This window comes from Musca domestica, unplaced genomic scaffold (genome assembly GCF_030504385.1).
Source record: "Musca domestica strain aabys unplaced genomic scaffold, Musca_domestica.polishedcontigs.V.1.1 19, whole genome shotgun sequence".
Lineage (NCBI taxonomy): Eukaryota > Metazoa > Arthropoda > Insecta > Diptera > Muscidae > Musca > Musca domestica.
In genome coordinates this window covers 1,415,604-1,435,769 of record NW_026712245.1, presented here as the reverse complement: position 1 = coordinate 1,435,769, position 20,166 = coordinate 1,415,604, and the positions used below count along the sequence as shown (strand labels likewise).

General features: G+C 32.2%; 1 protein-coding gene across 4 annotated transcripts in view; it reads left to right on the top strand.

Annotated features, from left to right (window-relative positions):
* LOC101901705 (excitatory amino acid transporter) overlaps nt 1–18,661 on the top strand; it is a 58,129-nt gene extending 39,468 nt beyond the window's left edge. For 3 of the 4 annotated variants that reach the window (XM_011295390.3, XM_005186301.4, XM_005186300.4), the window contains 5 exons: nt 721–1,054; nt 5,887–6,456; nt 7,223–7,552; nt 11,666–11,777; nt 12,131–18,661. In XM_011295390.3, the coding sequence (XP_011293692.1) occupies nt 721–1,054; nt 5,887–6,456; nt 7,223–7,552; nt 11,666–11,777; nt 12,131–12,310 (1,526 nt within the window). In that variant the 3' untranslated portion in view covers nt 12,311–18,661. The remainder of the gene's footprint in view (nt 1–720; nt 1,055–5,886; nt 6,457–7,222; nt 7,553–11,665; nt 11,778–12,130) is intronic. The other variant, XR_009341984.1, reaches the window with a different exon arrangement.
* Nucleotides 18,662–20,166: the final 1,505 nt, after the last annotated feature.

Here is a 20,166-nt window from a genome sequence, read left to right as displayed (position 1 = left end):
ATTGTTGCACCGTATTCAAATAAAAAAAAAAAAAACTTAACAGGAAACCAAATGAATTGCACTTCGACGAAGAACTTAATTCCACTTAATGGCGCCCAACTGTTGCATTATTTATTGAGGCTTCAATACACACTTCAGTGCACTTGGAAATGGGGGAAATAGGAAGCAAACCAAACAGAAAATATGGTTAGGTTCAAGTTCAAGGTAAACAAAAACAACAACAGCAGCAGCAGCATATGGTGGCAATAAAGAGGAACCAATTCAATTCTCCCATAAACACACCGACACTAACACACTCCGATATCTACATCCGAACAAGTTTTTTTTTCGCTTCAGTAAATATAATTTCAGTTGAGGAGAATTCAATGACAAAATAGGTCAGATAAAAATAGAAACAACCAAACACAGCACAAGGAATAGGAATGGAAGCGATAAGGGTAGGGAAGGGGAGGAGAGGGGACTCTATGAATTGAAAGCAACAGAAGAGAAAGTGTTGATGGTAAACATTGTCACATAATCTCCCCGCTAAAGGACATTAAGGCATTTTCAGACACATTGACATCCTTTCATTTCTCAACAGATGTAAACAGACAACCAGCATCGACGTCATTGGGGTAGGGCAGAATAGGGGGTAAGGTTAAGTGAACACCATTAAGAATTTTCAAATCCTTATCATAAATAAACCATTATCATCATCTTCTTTTATTTTCCCTTTTTCAGGTTTCTCACTACGCCCTCTGCAGCTGCATGAGGACTCCATAATGCTGATTTCATATCCGGGAGAGTTATTTATGCGTGTCTTGAAATTAATGATTTTGCCATTGGTCATCTCAAGTCTCATTGCCGGCTCGGCAAGTCTGAATGCCCGCATGAATGGTAAAATTGCTTTGAGGACTCTGGTCTACTTTGCCACCACCTCCCTAATGAATGCAGCGTTGGGTATTGCATTGGTCCTGCTGATACACCCAGGAGATCCAGATTTACACAATACTATAGATCGTTCCACAGATAAAAGGGCTGTGAATTTATTGGATAGTTTATTGGATTTGGGAAGGTGAGTACGAAAACTATTTATTATTTAAGAACGATTTTTTTCTAAAAAAGTATAAATTCGAAATTAGGAAAATTTAAGGAACAACTTTTAAAGACAAGATATTTTATCAGATTTACAAAAATGTTTATAAAAAACTACCTACCTAAAGCTTAAGATTATATTCATATTTTTTAAGATTTTTACTAGAAAAAAATATTGATCTTCAGATAATACTTTTAAGAATTACAGGCAATTGCCCGCTACTTCGTATACGAAAAAATCCATTAAAGACGAACAAGTGCTCGCTACCTCCTCAGCGAAAAGTCCACTTTAACATTTTCGATACGTTCCAACAATTCGTTTCAGACATTTTTAGTACTCAAAATACACAATTTGTTTAGTTTGCCATATTTTTTTTTTTAAAACTTCGTACATCCTTTTAAATTTTCAGATTTTCAAGAGTTTCTATTTTATTCCAATTGTTCCTTTATCGGAAAGAATTATAGTATAATTATTATTATAGTACAATTTCCAGACCTCTACAAGATATCAACAGAGACCTAAATAACAAATTTCGAGATTCCAGCTGTATTCTTTTCTTCTATATCAGATTTAGCAACAATTATTACTTTTCGTATAATTTTAGTACTCATTTGAACACCCGTTTCATATCTCAACCCCAGACACCAATATAATATATCACAGTTTTAGTTCTATCCCTTCAGCAAATACGAAATTTAGTACTATTTGGCATAAATATATTGGATGAAGTGATAGAGATAAAATTCTGAAACTTGATATTAAGCTGGGATGCATTTCCAAACCACCGCCAACTATCGAATTCAGATACCATCGGTAATCTTAATATCAAGTTTCAGAATTCAGTTTCCATATAGTATTTTTGTACAAATATAGTACACATTTCCAAGGCCCTCTCCAAATTAAATCCAAATCAAAATTCAATATCCAATTTAGTACCACTTAGTACTTTTCGAGCAATTGTATAACACATTTCTAAAACGTCTCCATCCTCAACCACAGACACCAACAGTGATATTTTTATCAAATTTTAAGATTTCAGCTATATTCCGTCACCCAATACCAGTTTTAGTACCACTTAGTACTTTTCGATATCTTAACCATAAACACCAACAGTGACAGCTATATCAAATTTCAGAATTTGATCTCTTTTCCGTTATCTAATACAAAATTTAGTACTATTTAGTACTTGGTACTATTTCGTATAATTATAGTACCATTTCCGTAACAACCACCATTTCCATTTTCCATTTTCATATACCAACAGAGACCTGAATATTAAATTCCTGCCTTATCCCCTTTACCCAATACCAAATGCAGTATCATTCAGTACTTTTCGTACAAATTTAGGACACATTTTCAAACCACCGCCACATTTTCAATCTTAAACACGACACCATCAGTTATCTTAATATTAAATTTCAGAATTTTATTTCATTTTATCACCTTTTATTGGTATTTATCACCAAAAAACCAAATATAGTGCGAATAATACTGAGTACACAATTCCGAAATCACTTCCATGTGTCGAGGCTACACATGAACAGCGACCTAACATAAAAATTGATATTTCAAGCACTATCTGCTCACCCAATACCATATTGTACCAAATATGGTAATATTTCGAATTTTCACAGTTATAGGAAACATTTCCAAAAGATAAGATACCAACAGAGAACTCAATATCAAACATTAGGCTTCGAGCCTTATCCCTTCGTTTAATACTAAATTCAGTACCACTTTGTACTTTTCGAACAATTATAGTACACAATTACAAAACCACCTCCATATTTTAAAAACAGACACCTAAAATGATATCTGTATCTAATTTAAAAATGTTATCCCCATCCTCTCACCCAATACCAAATATGGTACCATTCAGTCCACTTTTCGTCCAATAATAATAACCATTTCCCAAACTACCTCCATATTCCAGACTACAGTGATCCTGATACCAAAATTCAAGCACTATCTGTTCACCCACTACCATATTATACCAAATTTAGTACGATTTAGTACTTTTTGTACAATTATAGTACACATTTCCGAAACCATCTTTAAATCTATATTCCAAATAACAACAGAGACTTCATTATCAAATTTAAGGATTCTAGTCCCATTCCTTCACCCAATTTAGTACCATTTATTACAAATATAGGACGAACCACCGCCAAATCCCAAACATATATACTATCAAAATTTAAATACCAAATCTCAAAATTTTATCTCTAGCCACCAACCAATATAACATTTAGAACCTTTTAGTACATTTCGTACAATTATAGTATACAATTCCAAAACCACCTCCATATGTCCGGGCTACACATGAACAGCGACCCTAAAACCAAATGTCAGATTTCAAGCACTATGTGCTCGCCTAGTACCAAGCTGTATAAATATAGTATTTTTCGTGCTCTTGTAGTACTCATTTCCACAAACCAACACCTATTTATCACAAACCAACTGGGACCCCAACACAAAATTTCAAAACCATACCAAATTAATTCAAATTTCGTACCATTGAAATTGATTCGCATACCAAATTTCAAGTTTTTACCTGTTCACATTATAAACATTTTAGAAGACATTTCAGTACTATTTTCGTAAGCTTAAGGTTCCAGTTTCCAGAAACCCTTCATTACATCTATCCTGCACTCCCTGCACTCTATCAAATATTCGTTCAAATAATACAAAATGGCACGATTTTAGACGTTTAGTACCATTTTTGAATTTTCGTAACCTTACATGTATCCTGTACTCCATCTGTGAATTTTGAAATTTTAGCTCATTCTGTTTATCCAATACAAAATATTAGATTTTTGGTACATTTAAGTACTTTTCATACCCTTTTAGTACGAATTTTCAAGAACTACGAATTTCCAGCTTCATCACACGCCTACACACCAGTTTCCTCTTTTTATACCCTACTTTGTGCATTTGTTTGTAAAATGGAGAAGGGAACGAGATAGACCCATAGTTCCTTTTGGTGATCAGCATAGAATCACATTTTGAGTCGATTTATGCATGTCCGTCCGTCCTTGTATTTTTGTAAACAAAATGCAGGTCGCATTTATTATTCGATTTAAATGAATTTTCTAAATAACATTTTTTGGCTCAAGGACGAACCCTATTGAAATTGGTGGAAATTGGTCCAGATTTAGATATAGCTCCCATTTATATCTTCATCCGATTTTAGGTTTCTTGTGCACCAAATGGTGTGAATTTTGCTACATCCGACCGAATTTAATATAGAAATAAATACTTTAAATTTGGTGGAAATCGGTTCAGATATACCTATAGTTCCCATATATATAGGTTTCATCCGATTTTGGTGTTTAAGTCCCTTACATTCGTAATATACACCTCACAAAAATGATATTTAGTACCAGATATTAGATTCAGCCCAGCAATACATAATTCAAATTTTGTTAAGATCGGTTCAGATTTGGATATAGGTCCCCTATATATCTTCGTCCGATTTTAGGTATCTTGTGCACCAAATGGCTAATTTCAGCCCAGAGTGAGTGAAATGTTTCACTTCCAAGCTAATTCATTCAAGAAGTTAATACTTAAAATTTGGTGAAAATCGCTTCAGATATAGCTATAGTTCCCATATATTTAGGTTTCATCCGATTTTGGTGTTTAAGTCCCTTACATTCGTAATATACACCCCATAAAAATGATATTTGGTACCAGATATTAAATTCAGCCTAGCAATACATAATTTAAATTTTATCAAGATCGGATCAGATTTGGTTATAGCTTCCCTATATATCTTCGTCCAATTGTAGGTTTCTTGTGCACCAAATGGCTAATTTCAGCCCAAAGTAAGTGAATTGTTGCACTTCCAAGCGAATTCATTCACGAAGTTAAAATTTATTCAAGAAGTTATAATTTAAAACTTGGCGAAAATCGGTTCAGATATAGCTCTAGGTCCATATATATGTTTTATCCGATTTGGTGTTAAAATCTCCAACTTTTGGAATATGCACTCTACAATAATCATTTTTTGTACTAGATATCTCATAGAGCTCAGAAATGCCCAATATAAACCTTTCTTTTACGAGAGCTCTACTAAATATACATAGTGGTGTAGGGTATCATAGAGTCGGCCCCGACCGACTTTTGGGTTTTCCTTTCTGTTTTTTTCTTGGTTTTTTTTTTCATGGATTTTTAAAAATTATTTTCTCAGAAATCTAATTTTTATAGTCATGTATTTTGAGATCGCCGAATTATAAGTAAATTGTTTGAGTCGCAAAATCTGTTAGTATATTTGGTAATTTTTTTTTTAAATATTTTTTTTGGACTATTTGCCTTAGTCCATTTTTTTTCAAAATATCAAAACAAATCTTTAAGCAATGATTTTGTATGAACCGGTCTACAAAGTTCAATGGAGTTAAATAATATTTGAAAATATCTAGTGACTTATTCTGTGCACATATTCTTGATGGGCTAAAAATTTTATATTTTTAGGTATTGTACTTTTGAAAATATCGTTGTTAACGTTATTGTTATAAGTGTTATACATGGTTGTCGACCCGGGTGGATGTATTCGCTACTGCATTTATAACCCGTAGTTTGGGTTTATGTCCGCGCTACTATAAATAACGTTTTATAGCACGTATTATAGCAAACATGTTGATGGGTCTTGTCCATGATATAAAATTTGCTATAAAAGTGAAGATATTTTATTTTACTTTATAATTTATTTTTATAATTTTTCAGGGATGGGAGTTTTATTTCACAATATTACATTTTCGAAAATACTGTCATACAATTTTTTTTTTATTTTTTTTTTCTCTCTTCTGTTACAGAAACGTCTTTCCCGACAATCTATTCCAAGCCTCATTTCAACAAGCGCACACTGTTTATCTGCCTAAACCCTCCATTTCGAATACATTCAATGAAACCTTCAATGAGACCAGTCTCGTAGACGTGGATTCCGGCGTAGATGCGCAACGACAGGATGCAGAGCCGACATTGATACGTGTCATCCAGTATCGCAGCGGTACCAACACGCTGGGCATTGTTTTCTTCTGTTTGGTCTTTGGCACATTCCTTGGGACGATCGGTGAGAAGGGCCAAGTGGTGGTGGATTTCTTTTCGGCCATTTTTGAGGTGGTCATGAAAATGGTCACCTGTGTGATGTGGCTAACGCCGGTTGGCATCAGTTCGGTGATAGCTGGCAAAATACTAAGCGTTGACGATCTGCACATGGTTATGGCCCAGCTGATGTGGTTCATCCTGACGGTGACCATTGGTGTGGTCCTGTATCAGTTTGTCATAATGCAGGTCATCTATTATGTTGTTGTGCGTCGAAATCCATTCAAATTCTATGCTGGATTGATACAAGCCATGCTGACCGCATTTGCGACAGCTTCAACGTAAGCCACTATATACATATAACTACATACATTTTCTATATATAAACATATATCAGATAAAGAACGGAGATTTCTAAGAAAACTTCCAAAGTTTTGAATTTGCAAGTTCCGCACACCAGAACAGACAAGTTCTGTGTTTGGAGTGTTGCAAAAAGCAAAAATATGAAATTTACCTTCAAAATCCTGGAGGGAGATTGAAATCGTTTACTGCGACGATTCCTCTCAAATCCCAGATTATTTGAAATTATCAAATTACACGAAACTCAAACAAAAAATGATTAAAAATAAACCCTCTGGTTTCTAAAACTTATTGTAATTTTAACCGATTATATTTTTACGACATTTTGCTACAAATATTTCTTTCCTTTTTTGGTTCTTTTGTTCGATCTTGAATGCAACATTTTGATTTTTACGTTTTTTCAACAATCAAATCCAAAAAACACAAATCAATTTTATATGTGAAAATTACTCAACCAAAATTTTCCCAACCTATACTAACCAAAAACAATAACAACAACAATCAAATTGTAAAAAATTCCAACACTAAATATTGTGAAAAAAAAAACAAAAAAAAAATCAAATAAAAAATCACTCCTCCTCGTTAATGAATTTGTTCATCTCAAACATGCTGTGATATTCAAACAAAAAATACAAATCAACTCATGCTGTGATAATTTTCAAACTGTGATATGCCACAACTGTGTGATACAACAACTACTGCAACTTCATCAATCGAAAACCAAATGTTCACCTCCCACACCCTCAGTGCTGCTGCACTTCCTGTGACATTCCGCTGCATGAACGACAAGTTGCGTGTGGACCAGCGCATCACACGTTTTGTCCTACCCATCGGTTGCAACATCAACATGGACGGCACTGCTCTCTTCATTTCGATTGCCTCGATTTTCATTGCCCAAATGTCCGGCATGACATTAGGTTTCGGTGAAATTGTCACAGTCCTTTTGACATCTACCGCCGCTTCGATGAGTTCGGCGAGTGTTCCCAGTGCTGCTTTGGTCCTGCTTTTGGTTGTCTTGACCGCCATCGATGCCCCGGTCCAGGATGTCACACTGCTGTTCGCTGTCGATTGGTTTGTGTGAGTATTTTTGAAGAAATAAAAATTGATTGTTTTTTATTTTATATGAAATTTGATTTTAAAATTTAATAATTCAGGACTTTTAGGCTCTACAAACTTCTTAAGGATCATTAGTGATTTTTTAGGTGTATTTTTTCAAGGAATATTAATATTTTAAAAGCTATAAGCGGATTTTTAAAGTATTTCTCCTAGGACAATTAGTTTATATTTTTTAAAGAGTATTATAGAATTAATGTTGGTATTTTTATTATTGCGGAGCGGAAAAATGACTATTACAAAGGGGTTAGATGGGGAAAACTATGAATTCGGATAGAGCCGCTAATTCTCATTATTTACAAATTATGATGTGTGTTTTTTTTTAATATTTCTTCCAAGACAATCAGTTCTCAGAAACGTGATTTTTTTAAAGGTAGCTGAATAATTTTTTAGAGTACTTACAGTGGTTTTTCTTTTTATACCCTCCACTATGGAGGGTATTTTGATGATTTTAGCGATATTGTTTACCTGAATTGGTTTAAATTTTGTATTGGATACTACAGCCTGTGCAGGTCCAAGTCTTCAAATAGCCCCCATATATCAGTATCTCCCTATATTCGATATTTTGGCGATTTTAGGTACAATGCTCACCGACATTTTCTGAGACGTCGTATTTGATGTTTGTATTGTGACAGAAAATTGTCTATGCAGGTCCAGGTCTTTGTATACCTCCGGTATAACGGTACCTCCCTATATACGATATTTTGACGATTTCAGCTACATTATTCATCGTTTATGTCATGTTTCGAATTTGGATATGGTATGGAATGCTAATGACAAACAAAACTCAAGTAGATCCACGTCGTATAGACCCCAATATAACATCTGTATTCGGTATTTTTAACATTTTAACAGAATTTTTAATGGTTTTTTTTTTTTGAAAATTTCCAAATGGTGGAGGGTATTCAAAGTTCGACCCGGCCGAACTTACTGCTTTTTAACTTGCTTAGATTATTTTTTCTGGGACGTATTTTAATTGCATTGCATTGTAAAGTACTTCTTTAAGGCATTTCTGTAGCGGCGTATACCGCCATGGCTACCTCATAGAAAGGATAGTTAGACGAAGCTTCGTTTCAAAGGTTGCCCGTCTTAAAGAGAGTATCCGCTTGGGTCCTCTCCGTTGGGATGTCAAAGGTCAAAATTTCCACAAAAAATAATTTTGCGCGTATAAAAAGAAAGGATCATCCAATTTTGTTTAAATTGTACAAATCCCAATATTTGAATCAGTACTATGTCAGGCACACGAATGGATATCCTCCATGTACTTTCCACACAAAGGGTCAATATTGTGAACTCTAATAAAATGCGCAACAAGAATCCGATTCTCCTTAAAATTTTACTCATCTCAATATTTCTACGAAAACAAGATCTGGTGTGAAGATGGTTGATATCGATTCACTCCTTCTGGTACCTCACCCACCATAGTGAGTCAAAGTTTTGAATAATCAAAACGGTTATACAATCCCAAATAAGCATCCATCTCCTCCCATCCATTCATTTTACACATCCTATTATTTCTGTATATCGGTCAACTCCTTCTGGTACTTTCCCCACAAAGGGTTAAAATTTTGAATAACTAAAATGATCATAAAATACGAAATAAATATTCGATTATCTACAAATTCCATACATCCCAATATTTTTCTTAATACTTGATCGGTCTGAAGATGGGATATATCGCACCACTTCATCTGGTACCTCCCCCACAAATGGTCACAACTTTGAATAGCCAAAACGATCGTAAAATACGGAATATGTATCTTCAAATCTCCACACCCCAATATTTTTACTAACATCAGATCTGGTGTGAAGATGGGACGTATCGATCCACCCCTTTTGGGATCTCCTCCAGAAAGGGCTCAAACTTTTGAATAACAAAAACCTCGCACATTCCAAATCTTGTACTAACACAAGACCTGCCGTGAAGATGGGATGTATCGGTCCACTTCTTATATCCATGAAGCCCATAAAAAGCGAAATTAAGATCCGATTCCATTTAAGACTTGGTACATCTCAATATTTCCATCAACACAAGATCTATTATAAAAATGGTAGAGATCGGACCATTTTTCTGGTACCCCATCAAAACGCTCAAAGAAAGCAAAATAAGTATCCAACTCATTTCAAATATTCTTGATAACACAAGATCTATTCTGAAGTAGATATATACCTGCGAACCCCTCCTGGTACCTCCTCCTGGTCACAATTCTCAATATTTATATCTGTCATAGCTTGTGAAACAACATACCGATGTTTTTCAAGCTTGGTATACCTGAAAATCACTTCCAACCAAAGATTTGATTTGAATATGGGATTAATCGACCCATTCTTTCTGATACCTCACCCACAAAAGGTTAAAATTTTGGTTAACAATTATTCGGATAAAATTGCAAATAAATCGACGACTTTCTTCAATTTTTGCACATCCCAATATTTTTTTTTATCAGTATTAAATACAATGGAATATTTCGGGCCACTCTATTTCATAATTTCCGAAAAAGTAATACATATCTCATATAAAGTGTGGGAAGTTGTTGATATATTGCAACCTCACGCCTTTTATTATTTATATAGACTTAGGTATATACTTAGGTATTATATAGACTTGGTTAACATCTTCGGAATCTCTATAGGGGTCAACATTGGAATTTGCGTATATATATGCAAATACTATAAAATTATTATTTTTTAAACATTTTGAAAATAATATTAGAATATTTTTACGCGTATCTCTTTAAGGTCAAAGGAGAATTCATAATATTTTCAAAATTATTTTACAAGGAGGGTCAGTGGATATTTTTAAATTTTTCAATTTTTTTTTAGAATATTTTACCAAAGAGTATTAATGGCATATTTCAATTTTTTCTAAGTGTATAGAAAATGTGTGAATTAAAAAAAATCAAAAGTTTAAGACGATGAGTATTAATTGAGGGTACTCTGACATCATTATTTGGCAGTATTTTATTTCACTGCCTGGGTTAAGGTTGGGTAAGACCTCTTTTTTCAAGATTGAATCTGTAGACTACTAAATTTAAAGGATGTTCCTGCTTTACCTCTCCGACTTGTGGGACACCTACTTATTATTATTATTATAATTATTATTATTATTATTATTATTATTATTATTATTATTATTATTATTATTATTATTGTTATTATTATTATTATTATTATTATTATTATTATTATTATTATATTATTATTATTATTATTATTATAATTATTATTGTTATTATTATTATTATTATTATTATTATTATTATTATTATTATTATTATTATTATTATTATTATTATTATTATTATTATTATTATTATTGTTATTATTATTATTATTATTATTATTATTATTATTATTATTATTATTATTATTATTATTATTATTATTATTATTATTATTATTATTATTATTATTATTATTATTATTATTATTATTATTATTGTTATTATTATTAATATTAATATTATTATTATTATTATTAGTATTATTATTATTATTATTATTATTATTATTATTATTATTATTATTATTATTATTATTATTATTATTATTATTATTATATTATTATTATTATTATTATTATTATTATTATTATTATTATTATTATTATTATTATTATTATTATTATTATTATTATTATTATTATTATTATTATTATTATTATTATTATTATTATTATTATTATTATTATTATTATTATTATTATTATTAGACATTCGCAGACATTGGTTGGGATATTCTCGCAGTTGAGCCTTCAGAGAATATTGTTTTCCGGAGCACAAGTATCCTTGTCGCACACAGCACTCCTGCCGGTCTTCACTAATTTAAAAAGAAAAATGGGATACCATTTGGTACTGTTTTTTATTTATTTCGTGGTCTGTCCGTAGTAGACAAATTAGTGGGCTTATTATGCGCTGTGAGGCCCATTGAAGATTAAAGAAAAAATTATATTTGTTTAGAAGACTTCTATTCGGTATTTTATAAAAATACTCATGTAGAATAACCATTTTTAGCTTCCATTCAAAATTGTATTTTCTTGTTGAATATTTAGTAAATGTGTCTCTTTCCCATTTTTAGGGATCGGATTCGCACCACCAACAACATGCTGGGAGATTGTTATACCGCCGCCATTGTCGAGGAGTTATCACGCAAAGAATTAATGGCCCTGGATGCAGCTATTCTCTATCAGGTAATAAATAAATTCTTTTAGACAATTTAAAGAACTATCCCCTCCCACAACTCCCTTAATGTCCTACGACAAAAGGTTAAGTATATTTTGAAATAAATTTTGAGTAAAAAAACAATTTACAGAAATACACCATTTCTGTAACTCACTAAAAAAATATGCGCTTACAGATACCGTTGCGAATAAATAAAAGTGAGAGAGAGATGAGGCCCCCAAAATAGAAACAGTATATTTTACAAAAAAAAATGTATTTTGGAATAAAAATTCTGGAATAATTACTAATAATAAATTTCGTTTTGTTTTTGTCTTTTTTTGTGGATTTTGTGCCACACACTTTAATTTTCGTTTGCTCACAGGAAATTCCCATCAGCACGCCAAATGGTCATGTCAGCTTGGAGGGACAAACTGAATTGGACAGTACTTGCACCATGCCGGATGCCGTTATCGTCGACATGAATGCGGTCATTAATAAAGTCCAACAACAACAGCACCAACATCCACATCATCAGAATGGTCATGCTAATCATAAAATATAAAGTGAAGAATGAAAGAAAGCAGCAAAAAAACAAAGAAAGAAAGGCAATAACAGCAACAACAACATAATTAGCAAAGCAGCAGTGGTAGAAAGCAAGAATGAAGCAATGCTAATAAACCAAAGAACAATAATTACCAACAACAACAAAAAAAAATATTAGAAAACAACAAAAATCAACAAAAACAAGAACATTAACAGCAATTGTAGTCAAATAAAATATTGTTCACTTCTAGTAGTAAAAACAACAACAACATACAAACAACAACAACAATAATATATTATAATCCCCTATCGGCCCCCTTGTATACCCCTTTTACCTTTTGCCAGTCAGCCATATATCTTTGTCGTCAATTTAAACCACAAAAAAAAAAATATGAAAAACATGAGACAACTTGAATCAAATAATTTTAACGATTTTAAAACATACATAATTATGTAAAAAAAATATTTTAACTCAAAATCTTTTTAAATCCCCCTCAACAACAAAAAGAAAAAAATATTTGTATTAAATTATAACAGAATGGTGCTACAAAATTGGGAAATCAATGAGGTACTTTTTGAGTGATTTGTTCAAAAATGTATGACAATTTCATAGGACACTTTTAAGGAGTAAAATATCCAGAGGTTATGAGGAATAATGCCATTCCGGAATAGAGATAGGCAAGAATAGGCAGATATTGTACAAAGCTCGACTAATATATCCAGAAGAAATAGTCCCTCTCTATTTCTTCTGGATATATTAGTCGAGCTTTGTCTATGTTAGGTCGTCACAAGATCTCAAAATTTCGCTTAAGAATTGATTAACATGGTGCATATCCTAAAACGATCACTCTCGCGGTAGGAAGTCATGAAAAATCGTAGTTTAAAAGTCCAGATAAATTCAGAATAATTAAAACAAGTAAAAAAGCACTAAGTTCGGCTGGGCCCTCCACCATTTAGAACGAATTCGAAAATTTTCGAAAATGATAACATTCGCAAAAAATTCTGTTAACATTTTAAAAATACCGAATATAGCCGAATATAGTCTAAATACGTAATTTGAAACTGCTACGGTGAATAATGTCGCTAAAATCATCAAAATACTGAATATCGGGAGGTACCATTATATGGGGGTTATACGAAGACCTGGACCTGCATAGACAATTTCCTGTCTCAGGCTGTAGTATCCATTTCGAACTTCAAATACCAAATTTGAAACAATTCGGGTTAATAATGACGCTAAAATTTTCAAAATACCGAATATCGGGAGGTACCGTTACATAGGGGCTATATGAAAACGTGAACCTATATGGCCCATTTACGAACTTAACCTGCCTACTGGTAAAATAAACATGTGTGCAAAATTTTAGCCTTCTATATCAATTCGTTCGAAAGATAGCGTGGTTACAACAGACAGACAGACGGACATGGCTAAATCGTCTTAGAATTTTACGCTGATCAAGAATATATATATATACTTTGTTGGGTCTGAAAGTCGTCTATAATGGGATATTTGCAGGCGAATAGAAAGAGATTTTTTTATTGGCCAATAATATGGATTCGATTCCGACGGCCTGGTGAAAATTCTTAGAAAAATATAAAAACGATTCAATGCAGAATATTTTCAAAGAGTCTTTAGAGATAATAAAATGCTTCTCATGGATGTCCCAAGGACCATCTTTACTGACGATCTGAGGAGGCTCAAATTTATTCCAACCAAATGGCGCCTTTATCAGATTCCAGAAGAACGAAGTAAACACATCCAAAAGGTAAATCTGATCGCTCGGTTACAGACGAGAAACACACATTTCGAACCTGGCTGCCTGAAATTCCATTCAGTTTTTATCCATGGAGAATGATTATGGGCGACAAGTAGTGGGAAGATTTTTATAATCGGAGAAGGTTCCTGCGGATTGGGACACTTTTTTTACTGTAGTCATAGAAAACAAGAAGGTTTGCCTTTTTGTATGGCGTGGGGCAATAGTTATAGGCTCTTATGGAAGGTAGTTTTTTTACTCAATAGGAACGGATATTTTATGTAAAATTAGAGAGAATATATGTAATCAAGGAAGACAGACCCTGAACGATAATTGCGCCTTTTTAAGAAATCCGCGGTTACACACCGTGGCCAGAGTCTACACCTTGGTCTGGTCTCCATTGACCACATGACTGTGGCATTAATATTTCGTTATGAACAATTGGTAGAGTAATTATTTTCTAATGTAAATTCATATAAGAAACAATAGACTTAAGCTACGAACTTGATTTTGTCTCTAGACAACCGCAGGAAGAGCCTAAAAAATAATATCTAGAGAACATTGAAATGAAAAACTAAAACATTTAAATTAGAAAAAAAATCGGTTTAAAAGATTATTAGACACAATTATAAAAAGTCAGAGCCTTCTTTTTGATCTGCACTATATTGGAAGAAATTATGTTTTGCAATAAATTCCCAGTGAAAACAAAAGACTTAAGCAACGAACTTGATAATGATTTATTGCGACTGTTATTGCTCAGATAGTTCTTCACAAAATATTCTTCAAAAATCCTCAAATATAGCTCAGAAGGCTTAAAAATTAAATATATAAATTTATATAAAAATATTAAAACAAAGGTTATAACTTCTGACTTGGGCGCTATGAGAAAAAAGGTTCTATTTTTCCATTAAAAATAACTAGGAGAGTAATTATTTTCTCCAATAAATTAACAAAGAAACAAAAAACTTAAGCAACAAACTTGATATTGACAGATTTTTTCATTCAATTCTTTTCTACTGGCATTAGGCTTACTCTACTTGAAGAGGAGCGGAATTGGAGGTTTTCTAAGTTAAAATAGTGTTTCAAAAGAATACACGATTCTTGCTCAGATGACCCTTTTTAAAAGTTACATCATTATCGTTTTGATAGTCCTCCATAAAATATCACAACTACAGCTCGGCCAGTACTTCATAAAAAAATGGAAGATTATTAATCAGATAGTCTTTTTAAAATATTCTCAAAAATCTTCGTTTATAGCTCGGAAGTCCATTAGAAAAATCATAAAAATAATTCAGATCCAAGTTTCTATTTTTTTAACAAATCTTCTAAAATTCTTATTTTTTTAGGAATATCCACGTTTACATCGTTTATAAGTGGTTAAAGTCTGCACATTGTTCTGGTCTACATTGAACAAATAATCTTATTTTTCTTTATGAAAAATTGGGGAGGCATTATTATTTTCTATAATAAAGTCATAGCAAAAAAATGAAATCATTGTGTTCGAATGTTGAAAAGAAGGATACAAAATTTTAGTTCAGATCCCCCTTTTCACAAATTTCACCATTATCGATAATTCTCTATAAAAATCGACGATTATAGCTCGGTCAGCTCTTCATAAAAAAACGTGACAATCATTCCTCAATTCCAGCTTAAAAGTGCTCTAGAAAAATCATAAAAAATATATTAAAAATCCCGAGTATAGCCTCTGAGGAACTGAAAACATCTTTTTAAATCTTCCACGAATTTAGTTCTTTTGAGGGCCTTTAATACACATTCGTTTGAAAAATCTCTCTTATAGGCTAGTTATGTCTGAAGTCTGTTTTTAAATAGTGAAACTGTATAGTGACAACCAGAACGTACTCTTTATGGATAAGCTAATATATAGTCTTTATAAGATCAAAGGAGATAGCATAGAAAATCTGAAAAGAGATATTGCAGAAGATCTGTAGAGAATTTATAGACAAGCTGTGAGGGAGCTTGAGGAAGTTCTCCATAGAAGATAAGCTGAAGGCAGTCTTCATAGACGACAAGCTGAATGCAATCTTCATAGAAGACGAGCTGAAGTCTTTCTAGCAGACGATTTGACGATTTGAAAATACGATTTGAAGGGGATTCTTTATAGACGACGAGCGGAAGGAAGTCTTCAAAGATGACGAGCTTAAAGGGTGTATTCAAAAACAATAAGATAAAGGCAGTCTTCTTAGATGATCTACAAAGAGTCTTCATAGACGATTTTAAAGGAGTATCTAAAGAGTATCTCAAGTATCTAAAGAGAGTCTGTAAAGACGAGTTGAGAGGTTGTAAGCCGATTTTTATGGTTGAGGTGAATAGAGTCTTTATGGACAATATAGGCAGTTCATAGACGATTTAGAAAAGAGTCTTTATACATGTGCTGGAAGAGAGTCTGCAAGTAAATTTGTTAATGGCATAAATGGTTATTTATGTTATTTTTTAACATTGCATGACATTGTAGATGTTCTTGATTAAAGATGACGGCAGTTCTGTTCCTGGTTTGACATTTATAATCGGGCTAGTTGGAATTTTTATCGGTTTTTGTAGTTAATGGGAAAAAAGGGGTTTCATGGAAAAACTGAAAGTTGTCTAACCTAGGCTATAGGTTAAAAGATTTTTTTCCTTTTATTCGAGCTGAAACAAAATTGTAACATTTGACGCTCATAAAACCCCCATCATGTATTGAAAAGCCGATGCACTCGAAACAAGTCACTGTTTGGTGGGGATCTGGATCTAGAGGTATAATTGGACCATTTTTCTTAAAAAATTAGCAAGGAGTGGTCGTTCGTTATCGATTAAGATGAAGTTATTGTATACGACAATAGGTCTCCGTTTGATGTATTTTTAATAAGTTGGGGATTTCTTTATAGATTTTTTTTATGATGTTTTAGTAATGACTTAAGAGCCTCAATAGAGGCTTAATATGTAAAAATGTGATATAAACTGCCAAATGCCATCACTGGTCTTTCGTGACAACCCCATAAATTATTACAGATAATAGAGACATAGGAGGGAGTTGCTTAGATATTGTGCGAAGGGATGCAGAATTCGATTTTGCTGATCAAATCCACCATTAATGACATCAAACCTATATAAACTGCGGTAGGCAAAAATTAGGACGAAATTATGGGCAGTCTTAAGATATTAATAAAATAGCAAAAATATCATGAAAAAATCATCCTCATTGAATACGAAAAATTAGAACTTATAACTTTCGAATTTCCAACCAAAAGCAAAATGTTGAGAAAAATAATATTTGACTTCTCAATATTTTGGGTATTACAACTATAAGAAATTGTAAGCTCCAGTTGTTCTATGTTCGATGAGGTTTTTGAATCGAGAGGAGTTTTTTTATCTCTCCCCTGATGTTAGATACCAAAATTAGGTGGGGGTTATGTCGATTTTAAGTATTGGGAGCTCTTTTTTCATGTTTACAAGAAATGATTATTATTTTATGGAGCCGTTGCAAATCGAAAGTTAATATTACAATGCAAAAATAATCTACTAAATAATATACCCCAATTAAGATGCAATATAAAATTTGTTCAAAACGTAGGAATATTTTTGAGCAAATCACTTAAGAAGTATCTGCCGTTGTTCTCTTGTAGCACCATAAAAATCAGACTGTTTTACGATGTCCAAATAATCAAAAAACAATAATGGAACTTTGCATTCTCAATAAAATAAAAGCCCACCAAAGAAAAATTGATTTAATAAAATTACAAGAATTTTTTAAAATCAATCTGAATAACAATTAAAGAAGACTCCTTTTAACAAAAAATAAAAAAAACACAAACAAAAACAAAATTATTCTAAAGTGTTTTAAAAACCAATAACAACCAAAACAAAAAAAAAAAACTACAAAACCCCGCTCACATCTTCCCTTTAAATCAAATATAAATGGCCACTCCCTATATATTAAAATCTGAAAAAAACAACAACCACAACAAAAGATCTTAATGTTAGGCAAATATTTTACAACAGTGTATTACAATACCAACAACAACAACCAAACAAACAAACCAACAAACTGAATTTGTGATGTTATTAAGTATTTTTAGTAAAAGCAAATAGTTTAACAAAAACTAGATTTTATATTTTTTCTTTTCTTTTCTTTTCTAATTTAAATTTTAAATTAGAATATTTTTATTTTGGATTTGTATTCTAATTTTTTTAAGCTTAAGTTAAATTTTTTACCTTAAATATAAATAACTACCTTAAATCCTAGATTTTTATCAATTGGTGGCAATAGAGTTTTTTTTTTAAATTTTTTTTTTAAAAATCGTATTATTTTATATATAAAATTGTTTTTATTATTTTCTTTTGATAAGGACCCTTTTGTAAAAATATCTGTCTATAAATTATATTTTTTAACAAAAAAAAAAAAAAATATTCACATTTTTTAAAGTAGACTGATAGTAAATTAGTAATTTAAACCAAAAAAAAAAAAAAAAAAAACATATTTGTATGCATCAAAAATAAAAAACAAATAAAATAAATATTATTACCTACTAAATAATAATTAAACAAAAAAATAAAAACAAATAAATATCGTCTGAATAAATTATAAACACTTACTATGTACTCGATTATAGTACCACAAATACGTATGTGTTTCATTTAAGGGCTTTAAGGGTAAGTTGTGTCAGAGAAAACACTGTGCGACAAATTTCATTTTTCTGTACCCTCATCCATATGGCTACAGAGGGTATATGTATATCATTTGATTAGGTGAAAATGTGCCTAGTCGAAATAACGGTTTTAGACCCTAGGTCTCTTTGGACCAAATTCGTTTCAGAACATTTGGAGTCGATCTAGTCGATCCGCAAGAAGGTCGAAATTTTCAAAAAATTAATTTTTTCCACTTCATAAAGTTCCTCCCCCACAAAGGGTCAAAATTGTAAATAATTACAACTCTTATAAAATGTGATGTAAGAGTCCGATTGTCTTCAATATTTTATTATTATTGTCCCAATATTTATATTAACCTAAGGTCTTGTGTTAAGATGGAATATATCGGTCCACTCCTTCTGGTACCTCCCACACAAATGGTCGAGATTTTCAAAAAATATATATATATATATATATCTATATATATTTTCTGCACAGAAAGAGAATCGATAATCCGATTTTGTTCCAACTTTGCAAATCCTGATATTTACGTCAGTCCTAGGTCAGGTGCAATAATGGAAAATATCGGTCCACTCTATCAAGTACCTCCCCAACAAAAGGTCGAAACTTTGAATATCCATTAAGCTCTTAAAACACTAAATTAACATCCAATTCCATTCAGCCTTGGCACATCTCAATATTTTCATAAACACAAGATCTTTTATAAAGATGGTAGCGATCGGACCATTCGTGCCGGTACCTCCCACACAAAGGACCTAAGTTTTGAATAATCAAAACGAGTAAAGAATCGGAAATAAACATCCGGTTCTCTTCATATTACACACGTCCCATTATTTCTACTAACTCAAGATCTGGTGTGAAAATGGGATATATCGGTCCACTCCTTCTGGTACCTCCCCCGCAAAGGGTAAAAAATTTGAGTATCGATAAAGCTCATAAAATGCAATATTAACATGGGATTCCCTTCGGACTTGGTGCTTCTCAATATTTTTTATCAAGACAAGATCTGTTATAAAGATGGTGGAGATCAGACCATTTTTTCTGGTACCTCCCCACACAAGGAGTTCAAAAGAAGCATCCAAATGCATTCATCCATCTCCTCAAATTTCCCATACATACATACAAACATTATTGCTAACACAAGATCTGTTGTGAAGATCATATACATCTGCCATCTTATAACTGTCATAACTTGCGAAACTAGTCGGCGATTCTTTACAACTTGTTTTATCTAAATATTTCTCCTAAATGGCTCGAGAGCTGAACATATCGCAATATTCCATTCGGCAAATATTGAAAAATGAACTCGGGGCCTTTGAAATTCCAAAAAGTGCAAGAACTTACACCACGACGGAAAGAAAATAGACTCAAAAAAGAGCTGAAGAGTTGCTTCGCTTGGCCGAAAGTGGTGAACTGCCGAATTTGGTTTTCTCCGATGAGAAAACATTCGTTGTCCAGCATTTTGCAAACAAACAAA